The sequence below is a fragment of the Prinia subflava genome, chromosome 11, assembly GCF_021018805.1.
Source record: "Prinia subflava isolate CZ2003 ecotype Zambia chromosome 11, Cam_Psub_1.2, whole genome shotgun sequence".
NCBI classification, from domain to species: Eukaryota; Metazoa; Chordata; class Aves; order Passeriformes; family Cisticolidae; genus Prinia; species Prinia subflava.
The window spans coordinates 13,219,895-13,239,788 of NC_086257.1; the positions used below are offsets into that span (position 1 = coordinate 13,219,895).

Consider the following 19,894-nt stretch of genomic DNA (forward strand, 5'->3'; position numbering starts at 1 on the left):
AAGGCAGCACACCTGATTTCCCAGATCTTGAAAACCAGCAACTCTTTTGGGGCATGCACCAACAACTTCAACTTCCTGTAAGCTGCATTGGGATCACACATAACATCAGAAATAATTGTGTCACAAGTTTAAACCCTCTCTTAATACAGTAACTTCAGTAGCCCCAAAATGGCCACTGGTTTTCTCTATCATGTGATTTTCACTTACAGTTTCAGTCAATTATTCTAAAGTGCTACAACACCTGTGTTTATCATAATTAAAAACACACTTGACAAATATGTTGTACAATAAAGTTTATTAGCTGTTCTCCTCTTTCTAACAAATGGAATGGATAGTGTTGATAATTCATTACAAACCAAAGCTGATTTGGTTGTGGGACTGCCCCATGACTGCCATAAGTACATCCCTCTCAAAAACAATCAGTTGCAAACAAGAATGGCAGGTACCAAATAATACGGGCATCAGAGAATTTCATTCTTGAAGGTTCTGGTACAACGTATTCATAACATTCAGCACAGAAGTTTGTGCATTGCAAATGGAAGATCTTGTGCCTGTGCAATCCGAGACGAACACGTACAGAAAAAAAAATATATTGTTGACTCTGAATTCTCCCTTTGGTTAAGACATGCATATTACAAAGGGGACAGGGGAAGACAAACACCCGGAACTGCGTAGAAAAGAGGAGAACTTGCATGTATTTTTTTCTTGTACTAATATTCCCTGGACTTCATGCCCAGCCTTCACAGCCCATTTGATTTTTCCATGATTAAGGAAGGTAAATTCTAATTTGATTTTTATTTTTTATTCAAAACAAAAAGCTAGGAGTAGGTGGTAAAAGAAAAATATATATTTTATATATATATATTTATACGTGTGCGCAACTATGTAAAGAAAATAATTCCCATAGTTACAGAGTTTAGTTAAAGAAAGTTTAATATATATATATTTATTATAACAAAATAGGCAGTTATTGTGGGTAAAATATTCATTAAAATCTGACCCCTAAGAACACACACATTTTTAGGCTATGAATCATTCTCTCATTGCCCTAATGACCATCTCTGCAGCTGCTTTCTGAATTACTGCCAATGTAAATTTGGCATTCCTCTGAAAAATACAAGGTTTCCTAGCACCTAAGCATATTTTTAGGCTCAAAAAGTGTGATGACCATTATCTATAAAGAATTTCTGTAACACACTATAAATAGTGTTTCATGAGGAAGATTAAAAACATTACACATCTTTGTCCCTAGCAATTTTATTGGCAAAAATGAAAAAATAGATTATAAGAATATCCGTATGAAATTATGAAAATGAATATCCCTTTAGGAGTAGTAATGGGACTTAATGAAAATGCTAACTCAAAATTTGAAAGTTTCTTTCTAACTGCCTGGAAAGAAAAAAAGATACCATGACAATAGGATTGAACTCAGAAAATAAAACCTGGAATTGATTGCCCTGACCGAACCATGCTATTAAAGTTAAGCGTGCAAAGTTACTCATAATTTACAACTTCCTTGAATACAACTTTTCTTTCAATTGTTATGAAATTTTAAAAGAATGTCTATAAAGCTTTTTTGAAAAATCTTTGAAAGTTACTTTCCCTTAAACATTAAGGAATTTTACCAAGCAATTCCCTCCCACCCCCACCCTAAACTAATAGCTGGTCAGGCCATTCCACTGTCATGTTTGAAAAATGGCAAACCAACAACACACAATAATACAAATTATTTCAACTAAGAGAGACACCAAATGTAAAGCATCATGGGAACTGCAGAATGTGATGGTTAGGGTATGAACCACGTTGGAAAGAACTAGAGGCAGGCTCCACTGGAAGGGCTTAAGAGTCGTCAGATGTAGTAGGTGATGTCAGTTAAAAAATGAAAAATAAAAATCTGTTTTCATAATTTTTCCTTTGCTGGAACCCAGATGTAAGGACCAGACTGTTCCTCTATGATCTGTTTCACTTGGTTGTAGATTTCTTCCAGAGTGTCTCCCTGGACAATAGCTGCAAAACATAACGTGGCAATCAGCAATCATCCCTGCTGGTTCTGTGCAGAAACCAGGCTGCTCCACACCAAACTGCTCCTTCTCCTCAGAGTGCCAGGAGGGTTTGTGAAGGAACAGACACCTGTGGGCATTCCTGGTTTCTGTGCTCAGTGAATTGAAGCACAGAGTGGTACTGCAGGACACACAAAGCCCTTCCTTGGGGACACGAAGTGGCTTCCACTGTCCTACCAAGTGTATACATACAACTGATGAGTTTTTAACTTTTTCCTAGCCACATGTTCCAATTTGCCTGAGTCAATTCACATCCTCCAGTATTCCTTCTGGCCCAACTTTCATTTCTGTTTCCAACACAAGGCAAGACAGTGCAGGGCTGTGTCCTCACAGGCTGGTGAACTCCTCAGAGTTCAGTCCCAAAGCTGCACAGCAAGGCTGGCTAACCTTGAGATGTCTACCTAGTTCTACCTTTGCTTTTGGCTAAAAAGAGGAGGAACTCATGGAGTTTGTTGTCTAGACAACAGATTCAAGTTTTATAGACAAGAGGCTTCCTTATACAGTTAAAAGTGCAATCTATACTCATTCCTATCTTGTTAGTTGATGTATTTTTGCCAGGGCTAGAAATTAATTAGAAATGAGCCAATATGGATGTGTTCTGACATATCAGAATACAAAATACAGTATGGTCTGGTGAAAATGAAGATGAAGTTTGAGCTGTTCTTATCAACACTTTAGCCTGGAAAAGCAATCACTGTGAGATAGAAACTTCTTCATTAGTGTCACAGTCTCAGTGTCAATAATCCAAGAAGTGAAGTTTAGAATGAAAGACAGTTTTGGAGGCAGGTCAGACTCACACTTCTGCACAATAATAGAGTTCTGCTGCTTCTGAGCTTTGCTTTCATGCAAATTAGGTCCCTTTTATTCCTACCATTCCATATTTATCTCTTAAAAACCTTCTCCCCATCTGCAGTCCAATGCTGTACTGCCTGCGGGAGGAGGCTGCTCCATTGGTAGAGGCCAAGTAAAATGTTCAACCCACCTCCTTCAAACTTCACTTACTTCAACCACAAAAAACACTCTCTCCTGTGACTAAGAATAAAACGTTCTGCAAAAAGAGAAACCTGCTGATAAAGTTGGTTTCAGTTACCACACATGATGTGGTATTTTACAATAGATTCAGGAAAACTCACACTTTCTGTTTTACCACCTGGCTCACATGAGTATTGGAATTGGGATCTGTAATGGCTTCAAGTATCTCAGATTCAGAAAAGAATTTCTGGCTGAATAGGATTATCAAAGAGAGAAGTCTGACCACCTTTCTTTGTCAACAAGCCTTATACTCTGGAAAAAAAATCACAGATCTAAACACTTGAGCACTCAAAAATTCTTTAGGTTTTTGAAGTATAATTTATGTCCCTTAATTTCTCGGAAAAGCGTCCTATATAATGCCCTGAGACAGCCTGGGGCAATGCCAGCTACTAACTAATAAAGGATAATGATTAAAATGAACTCATTCATTTTCTGAACAACAAACTGGACACATTTGCAAGCCATTTGTTAAGGGACTCTATAATAGGAGGAATTTTCAAGATATGTTGAGAGTCCCATGACTTTCTGGGTGCAGACAGATGCTCTTCCCCAGCTATGGGAAGAGCAAGGTATGTCAAGAGTCTTGAGATAAACTGACAACTATTTAGCACAAAATGCAGAGAACAAGGCAGCAGGGTCAGGGGATTTACTGGTTTTCCTATCTTCCTCCTCTATGAAGGCACCACCCCAACCTGTGTCTCTGCCCAGCTGGAGCAGACAGCTGCACTCACAGCTCTGCCCACGTAAGATGGGGGGAGATAAACTGGGCAGAGCTCATGTCACAGGAAATAAGTGAATGGGGCAGCAAACACAAAAACACTGCAAAAGAGAACAAAAGGGAAAGGAAAGGAGCAATTGTCTGTCATGGTAGGAATAGGAAAGGTTCATTTCTGGGCTCATGAAGGTCATGACTTGACCAACATCCCCTTGTTAGAAGCCACAATGCCAAGAATGAGCACAGTTTGAATGACTGCTGCCCATCCCTTGCTGTTACAGTGAGGCCCATGGCATGCACAAATTTGAAATAAGTACCATAATGCTGTAGTGTTCAATTTTCAGAGGCTTCATTTACCATTATGCTTGATCATCTTCCCATTTTTTTAAAAAAAAGGTAATTAACAGTTTCCTACAAGCAGCTTTGCTGAGCAATTTCAGGTCTGCAAATAAAAGCTTTAAGTGTACAAGACACCAACAAAGCAAACATCTGCATTTCAACACCCAGGAAAAGTGTAGAAAACCTTAGAGTTTTTAAAACCTAAATTAAGTTCCCAGTAAAATTTTGTATATTCTTTATATTCAATTAATTGATCAAAGTGAAATCAGTGTAGAGATACTAAGATGATTCTATACCTCAAAGTAATCACAGATCATCTGAAAAACAAAGCTCACTATCTCAGTGGGTAAGCAAGTAATATTTCTACAACAAGCAATAAAATTTCAACTCTGGCAAGTGAGCAGTCAAAAGCAAAACACACCTGTGAAGTGTTCAGTAAATTCCTGCTCCAGTTTCATGGCTCTCTCAAATGTCTTCTTGGCTTGCTCTTCTGTTAAGCGTTTATTCATTTCCCTGAAAGTGAAAACATTATACCTTTTAAAACCACTATCAAATACTTGGAGTCTTTAACGTTTTCATTTCTTGTTTGAGTATTAATCCTAATAAAAGGATTAAACCCTAAAGACACTAAGCAAAGACTATAGTGGAAATGAGCTGTTCTGACATTACGCTGCATGGAATTTAACACAATGACATTCATTTTCAAGCACTTTAATTTGGATTACAAACCTTGTCTTAAAGTCCCTAAAAATTAAACTTAGGGAATTAAATATTATTTGAAATGCAAACATTACAATTGTCTGCATATAACTTGCAGTTGGCTTTTCAAATACAATAGTCTCAAACAATTTAGCCTGAGGGACTTTACTTTTACTCACATGATATTTTCCACTGTTTTGGGTTTAATAAAAATGGAGATTGGGTACAGCTGGGCAATCTGCAACCTTTTGATCGCATTACCAGAAACATCAAGAATGCAATGTTTACCCTAAAAAGGGAGAGAGAAGGAAAATGGCACTAAGCAAAGTTTAAGTCATAAGTAGCACAGCATAATAATTTAGAAGAGAAAACACATCTCCACTGAAACCAACAAAATTAGAATATTTGAATCAAAGATACTGTGATTTCACCACTTTGGCACAAGATCCCCCAATCTCCTCTGCTGGATCACACATCATATTTGAGATGTTCCTGACCCTTCTTTCTTCCTTCCTTTCTTCATCACATGTTGCAGAATCATACAGGGGAAGAGCTGGACTTCGACCACACCACCAATTTTTTTTAATTTTGCTTTGTTTTGGTACTAATTTGAGGATGCTTTAGGGAGTAGCCATGTCACAGATGCAGTTTGGAGAGGAGCCAGATGACTTAACTGGCGTCCCTCAGGAGTGCCCACCCCTGTTGGCAGGGAAATGTGCCACCATATTCAGGTGGAACTGCCCACAAGCCCTCTCCTACCACAGGTACCATCCAGCAGAAATACCACATTGGACATGGTGAATGCAATTTATTTGGGTTGATTTATCATTCTTCTCTTGAGAAACAAATAAAACTTGACCATTCCTTGGGGAGCTGGAAGAAAGTGTAGTAATGCTGCTTTCCTCCCCTCTCTCTTCTCCCATGATACAGAATTTTTCAGCTTCATCTCAAAGGCTCTTCCTGTTCTCAGCTCCTTTCATCTCAGATATGCTCATTTCCACCTAACACATTTTTATGTCTTTCTTTTCTGAGTAGCATAGGAATAATTTTGCATACAGTCATTTTAGAAGGGTACAGGGAAAGAGGAACAGAAAACTACTCTCGGGTGACAATACTGAGAAAAGCTTTCCTTCAGCAGGAAACCAAAGTGAATCGAAATCTGTGAGTCAAACCCACAAGTACCACAAACAACGGTTACTCATATCATACACCACCATCTCTGAACTCCTGGGACATCATTCCTGGAAAAATGTCTGAAATTACTGACATGCTTCTGCTCCCTGGCAGAAGAAATAACTAGGATCATTTACATTTGATCTCCTACCCAACAAAATCAGAATTTTATTTCAGGAATTTTTAAAGAGAAGTGTTCTTCCCGCATGAACAATATATATGTCTGTTTGCTTTCAGCTGATGATAGCTGTTTCCCAGATCCTGTCCATGGGTCTGGATGCCAACTGGTAACATCTAAAAAAGGTGTCTGTATGTCCTAGCAGAGTATTTTACATGTGCTGATCTGTCCACATCTTTAAATGTGGCACATGCTCCAAGAACTGAGAATTAAGAGCATTATTTGCTTTTTCCTTGTTCAAATAAAACACTATTTGCTGTATTTAACCCACCAACTTATGCCAGAAGCCAAAGGATGGAGAGTAGAGAGCCAGCACAGTACCTGTGCTGGGCCTTACAGGATATAACTGTGCCAGTTTACTCCAAATTACCAATGAATGTGCATTAACTGAGGCCTTGAGACACAGAGATTGCAAAGTGCTGACAATTCCACAGGAAACAGGGTACAAGAATTCTTTTCAAGTGAAGATTTGAAAGACAAGGATCATGATACGATGGTATTTTCATCCAGGGTAGCTATTTTGCTCTTTGCACAGTGCATTTTGAATAAAATTTTATATATTTTAGTTCCTTACTTGCACAGTGCCTTCTGGCTGAATAAGGACATCAGAAAGCATCTTTAGCTGTGTCCATGAGAGAGACAGGGATCAGCTGGAAGCCTGGGCAAAGGAACACAACTGAAGGCTATTTTAAGAATACTGTTTCTGGGTCTTTTGGGGTAATAGCAGTCACTTCTGTCTTCTTCTAAACTGATTGTAGAAAACTTGGAAATCATCTTTTGTATCCCAGCAATAAAATCCACTGAAAAAACTCAACTTTTCAGCAGAATGGAAAAGAATACAAGGGTGGAAGTAGTTCCAGATCAACCAGTTTGCAGCCCTGTCATGATTTTGAAGTAAAGTTGTGAAGGATAGGCCATTGTTTCCCAGGAAAATAATAGCTGCAACTGAGAAATTGTTGCATCTACCCAAGTTCCATGGTGCCTGTGCAAGAGATTCAACTGCATGGAGATATCTGATAATACTTTGTTCTCCATGTCCATTTATGAAAGATTCATAGCAATTTTCTACCTTACTAATCCCAACAGATGGACAAAAGAACAGAGCCAATTTCAGGTCCAGGATGGAACTGAAAGATTGTATTTGTGCTACCAAGTAAAGGAACTGCCAACAGATTTATAATGTTTAACCTGCTCAATCATTTCATAACTGGATCACATATGATAGTTTCACAGCTTTGTTCAGCCTCCCATACAAAGTACTGTTCGTTTACTTGAACAATTATGTAATTAATATTCTTTTCTTTCCTTTTCTCACTATATCCCACAGGGGCAGGTTCCATTCCATACAGTGACAAAGACAGGAGAAGAAAACATCACTTGACCCCCAGAATCTCACTGTGTTTGCCCTGGTTTTGCTTCCAGTAAATTCAGAAATAGCAATACTCACCCATTTGGTCAAAATGGTCTGCAGAGTTTTCCAGAGGACTAAACTACAGCCCTATGGCACACGGGTTACTACCCACACTTACCCTCTGCATGTCCACACTGACAATGCCCACACTTGAGAGTTCCCACCTAAAAACTGGCTGGTCCTTCTCATAGAGATCAGATAACACTGGCTACTATAAATGCACTGAATTTGTAAGCAGCAGAACAACACTCATCAACTCAATACGGAACAATTGCAAAAAAATTTCATCAAAAGGTTTTCTTTAAGACAAGCACTTCACTCTCAGAAATACACTTTCTTTTTCCCACTTTTTTTTTTCAGACCAAGTCAACTTCATTAAAACTTTGGAAATAATTAGAATTTGCAAGAAATAGTTAATTCAAATTGCTGCAGGATAGAAACAGTAAGGTCAATCTTCAAAATATAGGGTCAATAGAATTTAAATTGAATTATTTACATTTACTCTCTTCCCTTTGTTAGTTAAAACCATGAGGAGGACAAAGAATAACATTTTTGCAAGTTTTCTTTTGCACAGGTCTATGTCAAAAGGATCATTATATTAATTAACTCCACCAGCACTACTTTTAATTAGTTAATGATCTGTGTATGTGAGCTAGGCTAATAAGCCTATAATTCCACTTATTTCTTCTCTATTCTGTTTAAATGAGAGGGCACATTACGGTTGCTCTTTTCCCACTATTTAATCATCATGCTTTCATTATTCTAAAGCTTCATTATTTCCCTAAATGCATCTGTGATAATATGCTTTGTTTCTAGTTTTATACAAATTCCTTTCCAAGTCAGAATGCTCCAAATGGCTTCTTGCCATTCTTCTCTTTTTCCCTGTCAGCACAGGCATGTAATCACTTCAATAAATGAAAATAAGTGGCACTGATTTACCTTTTCTGCTACTTCTCGCACTGATTGGACACTTGTTCCATAAAGATGATTATTGTACTGGCCAGCTTCAATGAATTTGTGATCCTGAATATCCTTCTCCATTTGCTCTCGCGAAGTGACAAAATGGTAATCACGTCCATCCACCTCATAATCTCGTTTTGGTCTAGTAGTATCTTTAAATATAAACCAGGAGTTTTTAAAGCAAAACAAAAAAACAGTGACTTTTTTCTCTACAATACCCAAAAAATCTCCCATTTATGCTGCAAAGTTGTCACAAAGAGATTGACAGTATTAAGACAGGTCCATAAAGTTTAAACATTAAACTTTTTTTTTTTTAACCCAACATACAGCAGATGTACAGCAGATGCTTATAAAAATTTAGAGAAAAATGTCATTTAAAATTGCTTTAGCATTTGCTGAGACTTACGTGGAACACATGAGCCAAATTTGTCCGGAAATTCTGAGATCAGGTCATCATTTATTCTGTCTTTCATGGGTCCCAAAACAATCACAGGTCGAGTGTAACTGACTAATAAACATAAAGGAATAATGTCAGTTATAATTCATATAATTGCTAACTTTTAAGAGTTCATCAAAATAAACTTTCTCACATAGCACTGATTTTAAAACTTAGAAGAATATGTACTTTTAAAGAGAATAAAAACGTGTCAAAGAACATCAACCAGTTAATATCATAGTCATAGCTAGATGTTAGACCTTGACTCTCAAATCACCAATCTCAGTGATTGAAAGTGAGTCTTAAATTATGAAGCCTTTGGGGGGAAAAAAACTCTTTCACAAGCTAATATCCTAAATTCTAATGGAAAAAGGAAAGAGGGGAGGTTTGAAAATCTTTTCAATTCAAAGAGGCACCTAAGCAGCAGCACAGTTCATAAAATTCTGTGTCTGTGTTGGGAGAAGTTCCTGTTCCTCTAAGACCACAATTAAGCACTCACATACAAAATGACTCAAATATAAATAGTTTCTGTAACTATTAACACCCTTACAAAATTAAGTGTAGTACCTTCTAGAAGTAGTTTAATTATTTCTAATAAAGAGGTTTTGGTTAAACTTAAATTAAGTTTAAGCAGATTATGTGTAATTATACTGTAAGAACCATTAAGACAATAATGCCTAAGTATGTTGTCATGATCATGTAATTTCAGCAGTACAGATTTCAATTTTAAGTTCAATCTGCACAAATAAGTATCAATTAATTAAAGTCTGGCCTATTAAATATATTTTAATTTGACTCAGAGCTATTTCCTTTCCACTATATTACTATATGCATAAGAGGAATGTCTTGAATCCAGTATCTATTAAGTTATTAATTAAGTAACAAATATTTTTGCTGTTTCTCCCTTTGTGAGCCACTCTGGTGAGGGGGCACACACAGACCAGCAGCTGCTCCTGTGAGGGTGACAAAACTCCAGTTTCCTACTTTGGACATAACTCACTTTACATCAAAGGGGGCTACCAATTCCCAGTTTCTAGTAGGGTCTTAATTCAAGCATTTCTCACCCATAATTTTATTTGGCATCTTCCAATATTTAAAATTAAATGATATGAATAATGCAGTTTCTGTTAGCCTTGTATAACAATTTTTACTGCTTCTGGAGGATTCCTGATAAACTGGGGCCTTTGTGCCATGGTTATCAAGTCAGAGTGGAAAGTCTATACAGGTGAATGTGCCACAGTGCTATTAAAAACACACTACTCACTGCAAGAAACCAGACATGAAATCTTGGCACCCAAAATTCCTGTTTATACATGATGTATATTTAGTTTGACTGCCACCTTATTTGATAGGAACCAGATAAGTATTCCCAAAGGACATTCATTCCTTTCATCAGAATAATTTCCAAGTATATGAGCTACGTATCAAATAACATAAATCAACTGTTAGCACCTCTGCTAGTGATTTGGAACAGTAAAAACTCTGTGTCTGTATTCACACAATGAATCACAATCAAGACCAAGGTGAAAAGACACAAAACCATTGCACTGGAAACCAGTAAAAAGCAATTTTTAAATTCAAGTGTGAGAAAATATTTTCTCCTTGAAAATATTGATTTCCATTTCATTAAATTTTACCTTTTTCAGGAAAAAATCCCTTGGCAATTATTACCCAAATTAGCCATATAAGAAAATCATACAGAAATGGGTGACTGTTGAGAGACATTTCGATTGAAGTTGGTAAATAGACAAATGGTCTATTCACACACTTTTTGCTGTGACAGTGAGAATGCTAAAGCAATATGAAACAGAAGAAAATGATAATTTATGAGGTTCTCACTGACAAAACTGTCAAGTATACTGTATTTTCCTTCCACAGTATAAACCACAGAAGAAATTATTGAAGTAGCACACCTTTGGATTCTGCACTAAATAATTTAGAGATTTTATTTAATAATTTATGCCTTAATGATTTATTTATTTATTTGAGTAACAGTAAGCTACAACTTAAAAAGGGTGAAGAAGTTTATCCTGGTGCTGACTACATAAGGGCATGTGAAGCATTCTAACAATTCAGATTATTTTTTACTGAGTGAGATCTACCAACCTTCCTGTTGATTGACTGGTTCATAAGATAACACATATTCCTCCTGGCCACCTAAAATGTAAAGGCAAAGATATATCAATGTATTTTTTTCCTGAAGCAACACATTTCAACTGAGTTGTTCCATGGACTATGATGATACAGACACTGCCCAGCAATATGCATTACAATGATACTGATGAGGGACATCTTTTGAGAGCAATGAATTATAAAACTCACAAAGCTAAGCCAAACACCGAGCTTTAAAGCATAAGACACATAGAGTAGAAATAAGTTCCTGGTGAACGCTGGCATGTCAAGCTGACATCAAGCACAGGAATTTTCAGGCATTGCTGAGGTGCTGTTCCCCACTGTCCTGGATGCAATGCATGCACGCTGTCATTCACTGCTAGAGCAATGCAGCAGGAGCGCTCTCCACACTCTGAAGCCAGCATCTACAATAACACTTTTTCATTTTTATACACAGCTGGCAACCATGTATGTCAAGGTACATTACATGGATCTTCCATTAACTTTATCGTGACATGGCATTTACATAAACATTTTCAGCCACTCTAGTTCTATCAAAAAAGCTATGACTGTATATACTAAATAACTACTATTTTATAAATTAATTTTTAAGGACAAAGTTGAAAGCAAAGAATGCTTTGGATTGTTCTCAGCTCCAGGAAGCACATTAGCAGTGAATGAAACTAAAATAACTGACTCTTGAATTTTGACAGCTGTAGGCTTTTAAAATGTTAGTGAAAGCATTTGAAATATACCTCAGTTGCCATCTCTCTAAAAAATTACTTCTATTCTAAAATGATATCTCTTATAATGAAATTAAAACTGTGATAGCAGAGAATTGATAATTCTGAAGGCACAAGCTCAAATTACATGACATTGCTTTGAACTGAAGAAAACACCGTCCTCCAATATTTCACTTGTTTATTTTGGAAGTTTCTTTGACGTTCATAAGCCATACTTAAAACAGACAAAGGAACATACCAAGGCTACGCCAGTTTATGTAGAAACAGAAGGCAGATGAAGGCTTTTACAAATGCATATTGTGCTTCTATATCTCTATTTCAAAGCAAATGCCACTGATATTTTAAATCTAAATATTAGCATTTCATTAGCTGAAATACTTCTTATTTTGCAATAAATTTGCATTCAAACTGTCCTACAGCAATACACAAAGGCTTTAATTTCCTAAAATGTTGCAAGTGAGGAATACCTTAAGACAGACACAAAATCATGCAACCTGTACATTTTAATATCTCAAAAAGTTACTCATGCAAATGGATTTTAGAAGGACAGTATATACTTTCACAACCCTTTTTAGGCTAGGGAGAGGAATAGGGAATTACCAACTATTAACTCATCTATGAAAGATCCAGCTCACATAGAATTAGATTATTTCTTTGGAGAAGTCACATTGCTATAAGGTCAAAGAGCAAACTACTAAAGAGATAAGAACCAGTAGAAAGCATCCCCTGACTGAGGGCAAAAAGTATATATTGTCACTGCTTTTTAAAACTTTGGAAAAATTATTATTAATAGAATGAACCTTTTGAACAACCGTACTCATCTGTAATCAAGATAACTTTCATATTAGACAGCAGTAAGAAGAAATTAAAAGAATATTTTAATAAAAAGTGCTCGGAATTACACATTGAGATAAACAAATCCATGACATTCATAATAAAATCATGGCTTCTCAAGTAACAACAAAGTAAAAAACTAACTAGTAGTACCAACAATGAGCTTTAAATGTAAATAAAGCAAGCTCTGAAAAAAACCTTGGAAGTGAGGGAAGAGAGGGAAGCAGCAAATTTATGAAGAAACAGACATGGTTAGATAGTTTTAATGGTGTGTCATTAAAAACAATTAAAACTTCTGTTTGTCAAAGGCAACTTCCATATGTGCTCAATTCTGTGTTATTCTCAGGGAACACAGATGCCTCCCTCAGTTGGTTTCTTTTCAGTTATAGTCTGCAACACCACCAGCATTTTGCATTAATGTTTATACATTCTCTCCTTCAGCGTCATCATCTGGAAAAAAATATGTGGCTCATCACCTCATCAAGATCTACAGCCAAACAAATATATCTGTTCATGAACCACCTTCCTTAGTATCCTGACATAAATTACATATTTCTGCAGTGCCCATTACACAGCGGGCAGGCAGGGGCTGAGCAGTGAACCACTGCATGACTTTCACTGTTCCTTCTTTTCACGTTTCTCTTCAAACCCTCCACTTTCCTATGGTCCTGCTCTGGTCTATTGTGGCTTCCAGGTCCAGACTGCAACCTCACTGGGAAGCTGTTCACTGGGAATGAGGAGTGGGATTCAAGTTCTTGCTCTGGTTCACGGCATGTCAAAGCACAGCAGAGCAGCACCATGCAGCCTATTACCCACCGTGAGCATGGAGTGCTACTGCAGCTCAGGTAATAGCAGATACTACTGGAGCTTGTGCTAGTAGTAAAAGCAAAGTGAGTGTGCCATTTAGAAGACTTTGTCTTCTGAGAGAGAGAACTGGCATGCTGATTTATCAAAACTGACTCCAGCACTGAATGTGTGTCATATGCTTTGAAGACAGTTCATACTAAGCACCCACACTTGACAAAATGAGCTGAAAGCAAGGGTAAATACATGTTTGCTTATCTGTACTTTCACTGAAGTATATACATATTAAATCTGAGTATCAGTTGTGAAAAACTTCAGATAGTTATTGCATTATTAATTAATAACAATTAATAAATAACAATCTAATAATTAATTATTAATTATTTAACAGATTACACACTTTGGTTACACTTCCAGTATTAAGGCTCAGCTATATATAATTATATTTGTCAGCATTAAAATTACATTTAAATTTAACATGTCTAGCTAGCTTGCATAATTTAAAACAAAAATAGGAGTAGATTCAAATTAAGATGAACTAATAAAATCACAGACAACAATAAAAAAATCCATAAAGGAAGTTTGCAGTTATTCTAGGGAGGTTTTTAAAAACAAAGACATGGAACAATTTGCAGTACTCCACCAAATACACAAATACAGATTTCACCTGAAGCTGACTGGGAAGTTCTACTTAACATGTAAATACCCAGAAAAGACAGACAAACAAAACCAAAGAAAGAGCAACAAAACAAAGGTTCTGAATAAACAAAGAACTTAAAAACACTTACGGTAACTACTTTCACTATCGCTGGCATTAGAGGTTACATGCTCTGAAATTGCAACACAATGGGAAAAAATAAGGAACATACACCAATGGCATGAGTCAAACAGAAAGAAAATTGACAAAAAAAATTCCAGATGAAAGACAATACTCATATCAAAGTGCTGAAATCAATACATACTGCATATAAAAGTTTTAACGTACTTCTCATAGCTCTCAGGATCAAGCTTAATTTCGTATGAAAGGAATTGATGTTAATAAAAAGAAAAACATTAAAAAGCACATAAAATAAGATTACAAAAAGTACTCTAATTCATAATTCACATGTAACCCTGCAATTTATAAGTTTTCACTTCAGGATGAATTTTGTTGTTTAAAAATCTTGGGATTATGCATTTCAATTATTATGCAGGAAATTTATTGATTACATTTAATCTCTTGTAGAGAAAATACTGGATTATATTAGAGGAAATACAGTGTAGCATGTAACACAACTTGCATTAGGTGTGGTAAGGTGGTTTTAAAAAGTCTGTGCTGAAAAACAGACAAGAAACCAATTGTTTATAGAACAGAATCATCTAGAGATATTCCTGGACCATATTATGTACTTTAAACTGGGTATGATCATAAGGTCATAAAGGTGGCTTATGATCTTGTGTTCTAAACCATATATAAAGGTTGCTAAAGTCTTCTGGTCCAGACCAAGAATTTCTTTGAAAGCAGCCATTTCAGAAATGAAAAATGAATGTTACAGCTACTAGAATTTCTACTTCACGATTGAAGTAGAGTTGGTGTTTTTAGTTGGTTGATTGAGGACAGGTGCAGAAGTACACTGGCCTTACAAGTAATTTCACCAACACTGTGCCTTACAGTTATGCCTTGGGAAGAAACGCTACCCTTAGCCACATCCCTTTAGAAACTCCTTTTCCTATTGCATTAGTGCCTAACAGTGTATGTATTTAATATCTGTGATGAAAGCAAGTCTTGGCTTTATTTGTCATTTTAATACATTTGGTGGTGGGGTGTGTGCACACAAATGGATCTGCTAAGAACACACAGCAACTTTTGAATCTTACTGGATTCATGTAGAAATACAAGAAATGCTTCAAGTTACCCCTATTAGCCCTCCACCTGGTCTAACAGCATCACAAGTGTTCAAGTCAGACAGAAAAATTCTCATGGCATTTGTTAAAGAAAAGTTTTATTTGCTCTAAGTAGCTGTAAACATCAGTTGCCTAAGAGAGAGGAGTGAAAACTGTTACTAGTTAAAGTAGCACAGCAATGGTTGTGGTATTACTGTAAAAAGTCATAAGGTTATTTTTAAATAAATCAAAATACAAGGACAAGATATAAGTAACATTAAAAATAATCACCAAATTAAAAACACAGTACTGTTGAGGACAAACAAGAAAGCACTGGTAAGCTTCTGAAAACAAACAAACAAAAAAATCTAACGTGACAGTCACATACACTTTATGTGTTCCTGAAAGCAAAAACTCCAAAAGATTACAAACTAGGGAAATCTTATGAACCAGTTTTAGTTAACCTCCTTATGCGGTAGAGCACCAATCTCAAAGAGATCTGTCAAAAAAAAAAGTAGTAATTTTTCAGATGGAGGTTAAAATAACTTGGGAGTATTTTGATCACTTACTCAGGCCTTTTGATCCCATGTCGTCAGGGACCTCCTGCAGAGTAGTCCCCAGAGGGCAAGCAATAAAAAGACAATCACAAAGAAAATAATTGTCAGTAATATATAAAATTGGCGCTACGACAGGAGACAGTTCCTAGAACATCACAGGGAAAAATAAGTCTATAGAATTTGACTTGACTAGCACATGACGTGCAATCAGTAATGCAAATGGCAGAGAACACAGTTTGTTTTGAACCTGGTCTGAATTGGCAAATTGATGCAATTATGTTTTGAGAATACACTCTTTTATTGCTGGCAAGAACAGTGAAAATCAGAGTAACCTCTCTTTGATAGAAAAATCAAATTAGAATGAATGGCTTGGAAAAACCAGTTTACAGGGACTGATGTGTGAAACTGGTAAGCTCTGTCATACTTCCATGAATACTGTGCCTTCTCCTCCAGTTCAGACACAGGGAAGCATCACTGACAGCACTGGAAGGCAGTTATCTCCTCCAGTTAGTCAACAGTATTTATTGCCCAGTTTATTCCAAACTGGGATATTCTTGTGTTGTGTTTTATTTTAACAGCAAACAGAGGTTTGCACTGGTTTTGCAGACTGGTTTGCCACTGGCACCACGAGCTCCTCAGCCTGTTGCAGCTCAAGAAACTGTCTCCATGGGAACACCCTAGTGCAGTCTAGCAGGCCCTTCTACTGTGCTTCGCTCTCCATGGAATGCCACATACTTACGGTCAATATCACTGGTTTCCTGCTCACTCTGGTCCTTGTTCTTGTAGAAGGGAAATTTTCGGGAAAAGAGGTTCTTTTTACGCTTGTCATTGAATGACTGCTGAAGAAGAGAAGGAGGGGCAAAACAAAGGATGTCTAATGTCTGTGTGAACAAAGGCCCAGACCAGCAGCTTTGCGGAAGCTGACTCCTACAACCACATTATGCAGTGCATATCTCACTTAAACACTCATCTCCTCAGCTCATAGAAACAGAGACTGGGATCATGACTTTGCTCATATCCTCCATGCTTCACATGCTTAGTACTGAGAAAACTGGTTCATCCTATACAGCCTGACCTGTATTTCACAAATTTAGGTTTGCTGTGAGTGTTTAAAAAAAAGTGTAAAACTAGGCTGCTGTATGATGGCCAAACCATAATGACTCAAAGTCAATTAAATCACTGATATTATCTCATTTAGGGTTACAGTATAAAAAACAATTTAAAAATCCCAAGCTAAGGCTTTTGCAAACAGCTGATATTGTAACAGGACATCAGAAGTATTGGGCTGTATTATCAACCAACTAAAAATGCCAACTCCAAAACTTGTATCAGTGTTTTACTATTGAAATTCATTGCAAGTTCATGAAAAGGAATTACTCTGTTCTATGTAAGTCTGTGTCCTAATGTGAAGACTAACTTTCAAAAGAAATAAACTAATTTCACTGCTTTATTGTGGCAATTATGTTTTTCAAGAGTGCACTTATAATTACCACATGAAAAATCCTGTATATCAAGGATCATGTTCAGCAGCTTTTGACATTAGCTGCTTATGCTGAGGAAGAATTTCTGCATCTCAGTTGCTGCAAACATTTCTAGTTACTTACATAGACATTTACATCCATGTGAATATAAACTATTATTGTGCTCCTTGTCCAAGTGGTGGAAAGCATCAATGCATTTTCATTCCTACATAGCTATGTCCATAGGTAATTAGCACAGATTTTAGTAATATCTGCTATGTCTTCTGCTGATCATGTGACTACAGCACCTTTAATTTGATGTTCCAAGTCAATAAAAAACCTTAAAATACAAATAATTCACTAATGTTTTCATTGCAATTATGCCCAGAACTAGAGCTAATACAGCTAACTTAAAGTCAGCAGTTATTCCCTTCCATCTTTAGGCATGACTGACTCATCTGACCAGTTTTGCAAAGACATAAAATTTACCATATTTTTGTCATTTGGTTAGCAGAAAACACTGTAACAGAAAGGATGGCAAAATAGGAAACCACCCAACTTGGTCTTGAGACACTGTGCTATAGGGAACTGTTTTTTTCTAAGCTAAGCAGAGCCTCTGTGCAGCAGGAAGTAAGATAAGCGCCACAAAAACATCTTTTAAAAGGTATTGTAAAAAAATAATTATGCATTCAAGACTCTATTAGCAACTGTTTCTAAAATCTGGAGCATGTTGGCTTTCAAGTAATTGTTTGTCTTTCTTCAGCCAACGTGAGCTCACATACCTCTATTATATGCAATACAGTTGCATCAAGGAATATTATCCTACCAGCATTAAGTATGGAATGAATTACAGTAACAACTAGGGGCAAACAGGACAACGTTTTTTTAAATGATGGGCCACATTTTGTGGTACAATTGAAACTAGCACTTTGTCTTCCTAAAGAAAATGTCTGTAATTGCTCTCCTTTCCTACAGTGCAACACAAAAGCTGCATCCTGCTACAAGACTAACAATCCTTCTGGCCATCTGTTTTAATACAGATGTGCTTGACAATAGCAGATACTTAAACATTCAGTGATACTTTCATTACCAATGTTTTTTTAAAAATTACTTAAAATTACAAGGTAATTACAAGGTGTTAAAGAGGTACACAGTACCATGGGAGCACAATCAGTGACATTGAGCTCTGGAAATAACAATACTGTGCTAAGGAGGAAATCTATAAAACCATTAATTGCCTTGCATCTGTGTTCGATTAAACTGTTGTTCCACTGTAAAAATTGCTAAATTATCAACCTGACACACAGACAAAAGATCAAGTTTCAAGCCAATCATATGCCTGCAGGAACCATACTTGGCACAGGCAAATTTTTATGTTATGGTCCTCCTGACCTTCTCTAACAGAAGTCAAGTCATTGCAAATGATTTCTCATAACCAGGAAAGGTAATGTAAACTAGAGAATAAGGACAACAAAGAAATATGTCCAAAGGAGATCCTTGCTGAGTGTACTGAAAAATACTGTGATGTAAATTTAAAAAATAAAAGAATCACATCTATAATTGTTTCATTTGGGCAAGTCTATCAGTTTGGTAAAAGGACGCCAACGTAATAAAGCTAAAATGGTTCAGTTTAGCTGAGGTGGTGAGAGTGTGCAATTTGTACAGTTAAAAGGAGAAGCTGATTTATTGTACTTCATAAAACACAATCAAGTTCTTCATTATAGTTTTGAAAATATTTCATAATAATTATTTTCAACTTCTGTACAGCAAGACTTCCTAAGCTAATTCAAAACTTTATATACTGCATGTATAATGGTCAGAGTCAGTTCCATTGCCAAAAAAAAACAAGAGAAAATAAAAGTAGTATTATACTGATTTTGCATAAATGATTAGCCAAAAGATTACTTTTAAAAGATACCATGATTATAAGGAAGGATTTGCTTATTAGTTGAAAATTAATAGTAATTGCATTAAATTTTTCATAAGCCCACTGGCAATCATTCACAGGCATCATAAGCAGGAATATATGAAATCAGAAGCAGCACAGAAAATGAGATAAATGTGTATATAAAAGGGACAAACAAGAGTAAAATGGAACCATTTTTGCTCCAGATTTTTTAGCTTTCCTTACAATGAAAGGAACGTGGATTTTAATGTTAGCCATCACTAGGGTTATTCTTCAAGGTCTTAATGTAGAAATTTTCAAAAACTGTGGAACGTTGGTATTTCATCCTGTTTATGAAGTATTAGCACACAGACACAGGAAGGCACATGGTCCATGAGGACATGTATGGTGCTGTCAGCTTACTGGGATAAGTATCATCATGACAAATACAAGAGGAATACTTTAAGGAGAAACTCTGAAGTTAAATATTAATTTACAGCTGAAGCAAAGGACTGTGATCAGTAAGTGTTTGCAAAATGAAGTGTTACTAAGGGAAGAGAACTGCAGTTCTACATCAATGGCAAGCGTAGTTGCTTTTCCACTCAGTATTCCATGCATTTCTTTGGTGCTCTG

The 19,894-nt window shown here is 36.4% G+C and overlaps 1 protein-coding gene across 11 annotated transcripts in view; it reads right to left on the reverse strand.

Moving 5' to 3' along the window:
• Nucleotides 1–280: 280 nt before the first annotated feature.
• Nucleotides 281–19,894, reverse strand: part of DLG1 (discs large MAGUK scaffold protein 1) — a 145,707-nt gene continuing 126,093 nt past the window's right edge. For 5 of the 11 annotated variants that reach the window (XM_063408668.1, XM_063408664.1, XM_063408659.1 and 2 more), the window contains 8 exons: nt 16,656–16,755; nt 14,285–14,326; nt 11,110–11,160; nt 8,974–9,075; nt 8,547–8,719; nt 5,025–5,134; nt 4,568–4,659; nt 281–2,007 (listed from right to left, as the gene is read on the reverse strand). In XM_063408668.1, the coding sequence (XP_063264738.1) occupies nt 1,901–2,007; nt 4,568–4,659; nt 5,025–5,134; nt 8,547–8,719; nt 8,974–9,075; nt 11,110–11,160; nt 14,285–14,326; nt 16,656–16,755 (777 nt within the window). In that variant the 3' untranslated portion in view covers nt 281–1,900. Of the gene's footprint in view, nt 2,008–4,567; nt 4,660–5,024; nt 5,135–8,546; nt 8,720–8,973; nt 9,076–11,109; nt 11,161–14,284; nt 14,327–15,928; nt 15,963–16,655; nt 16,756–19,894 lie in introns of all 11 variants that reach the window. The other 6 variants (XM_063408660.1, XM_063408666.1, XM_063408661.1 and 3 more) reach the window with 2 other exon arrangements.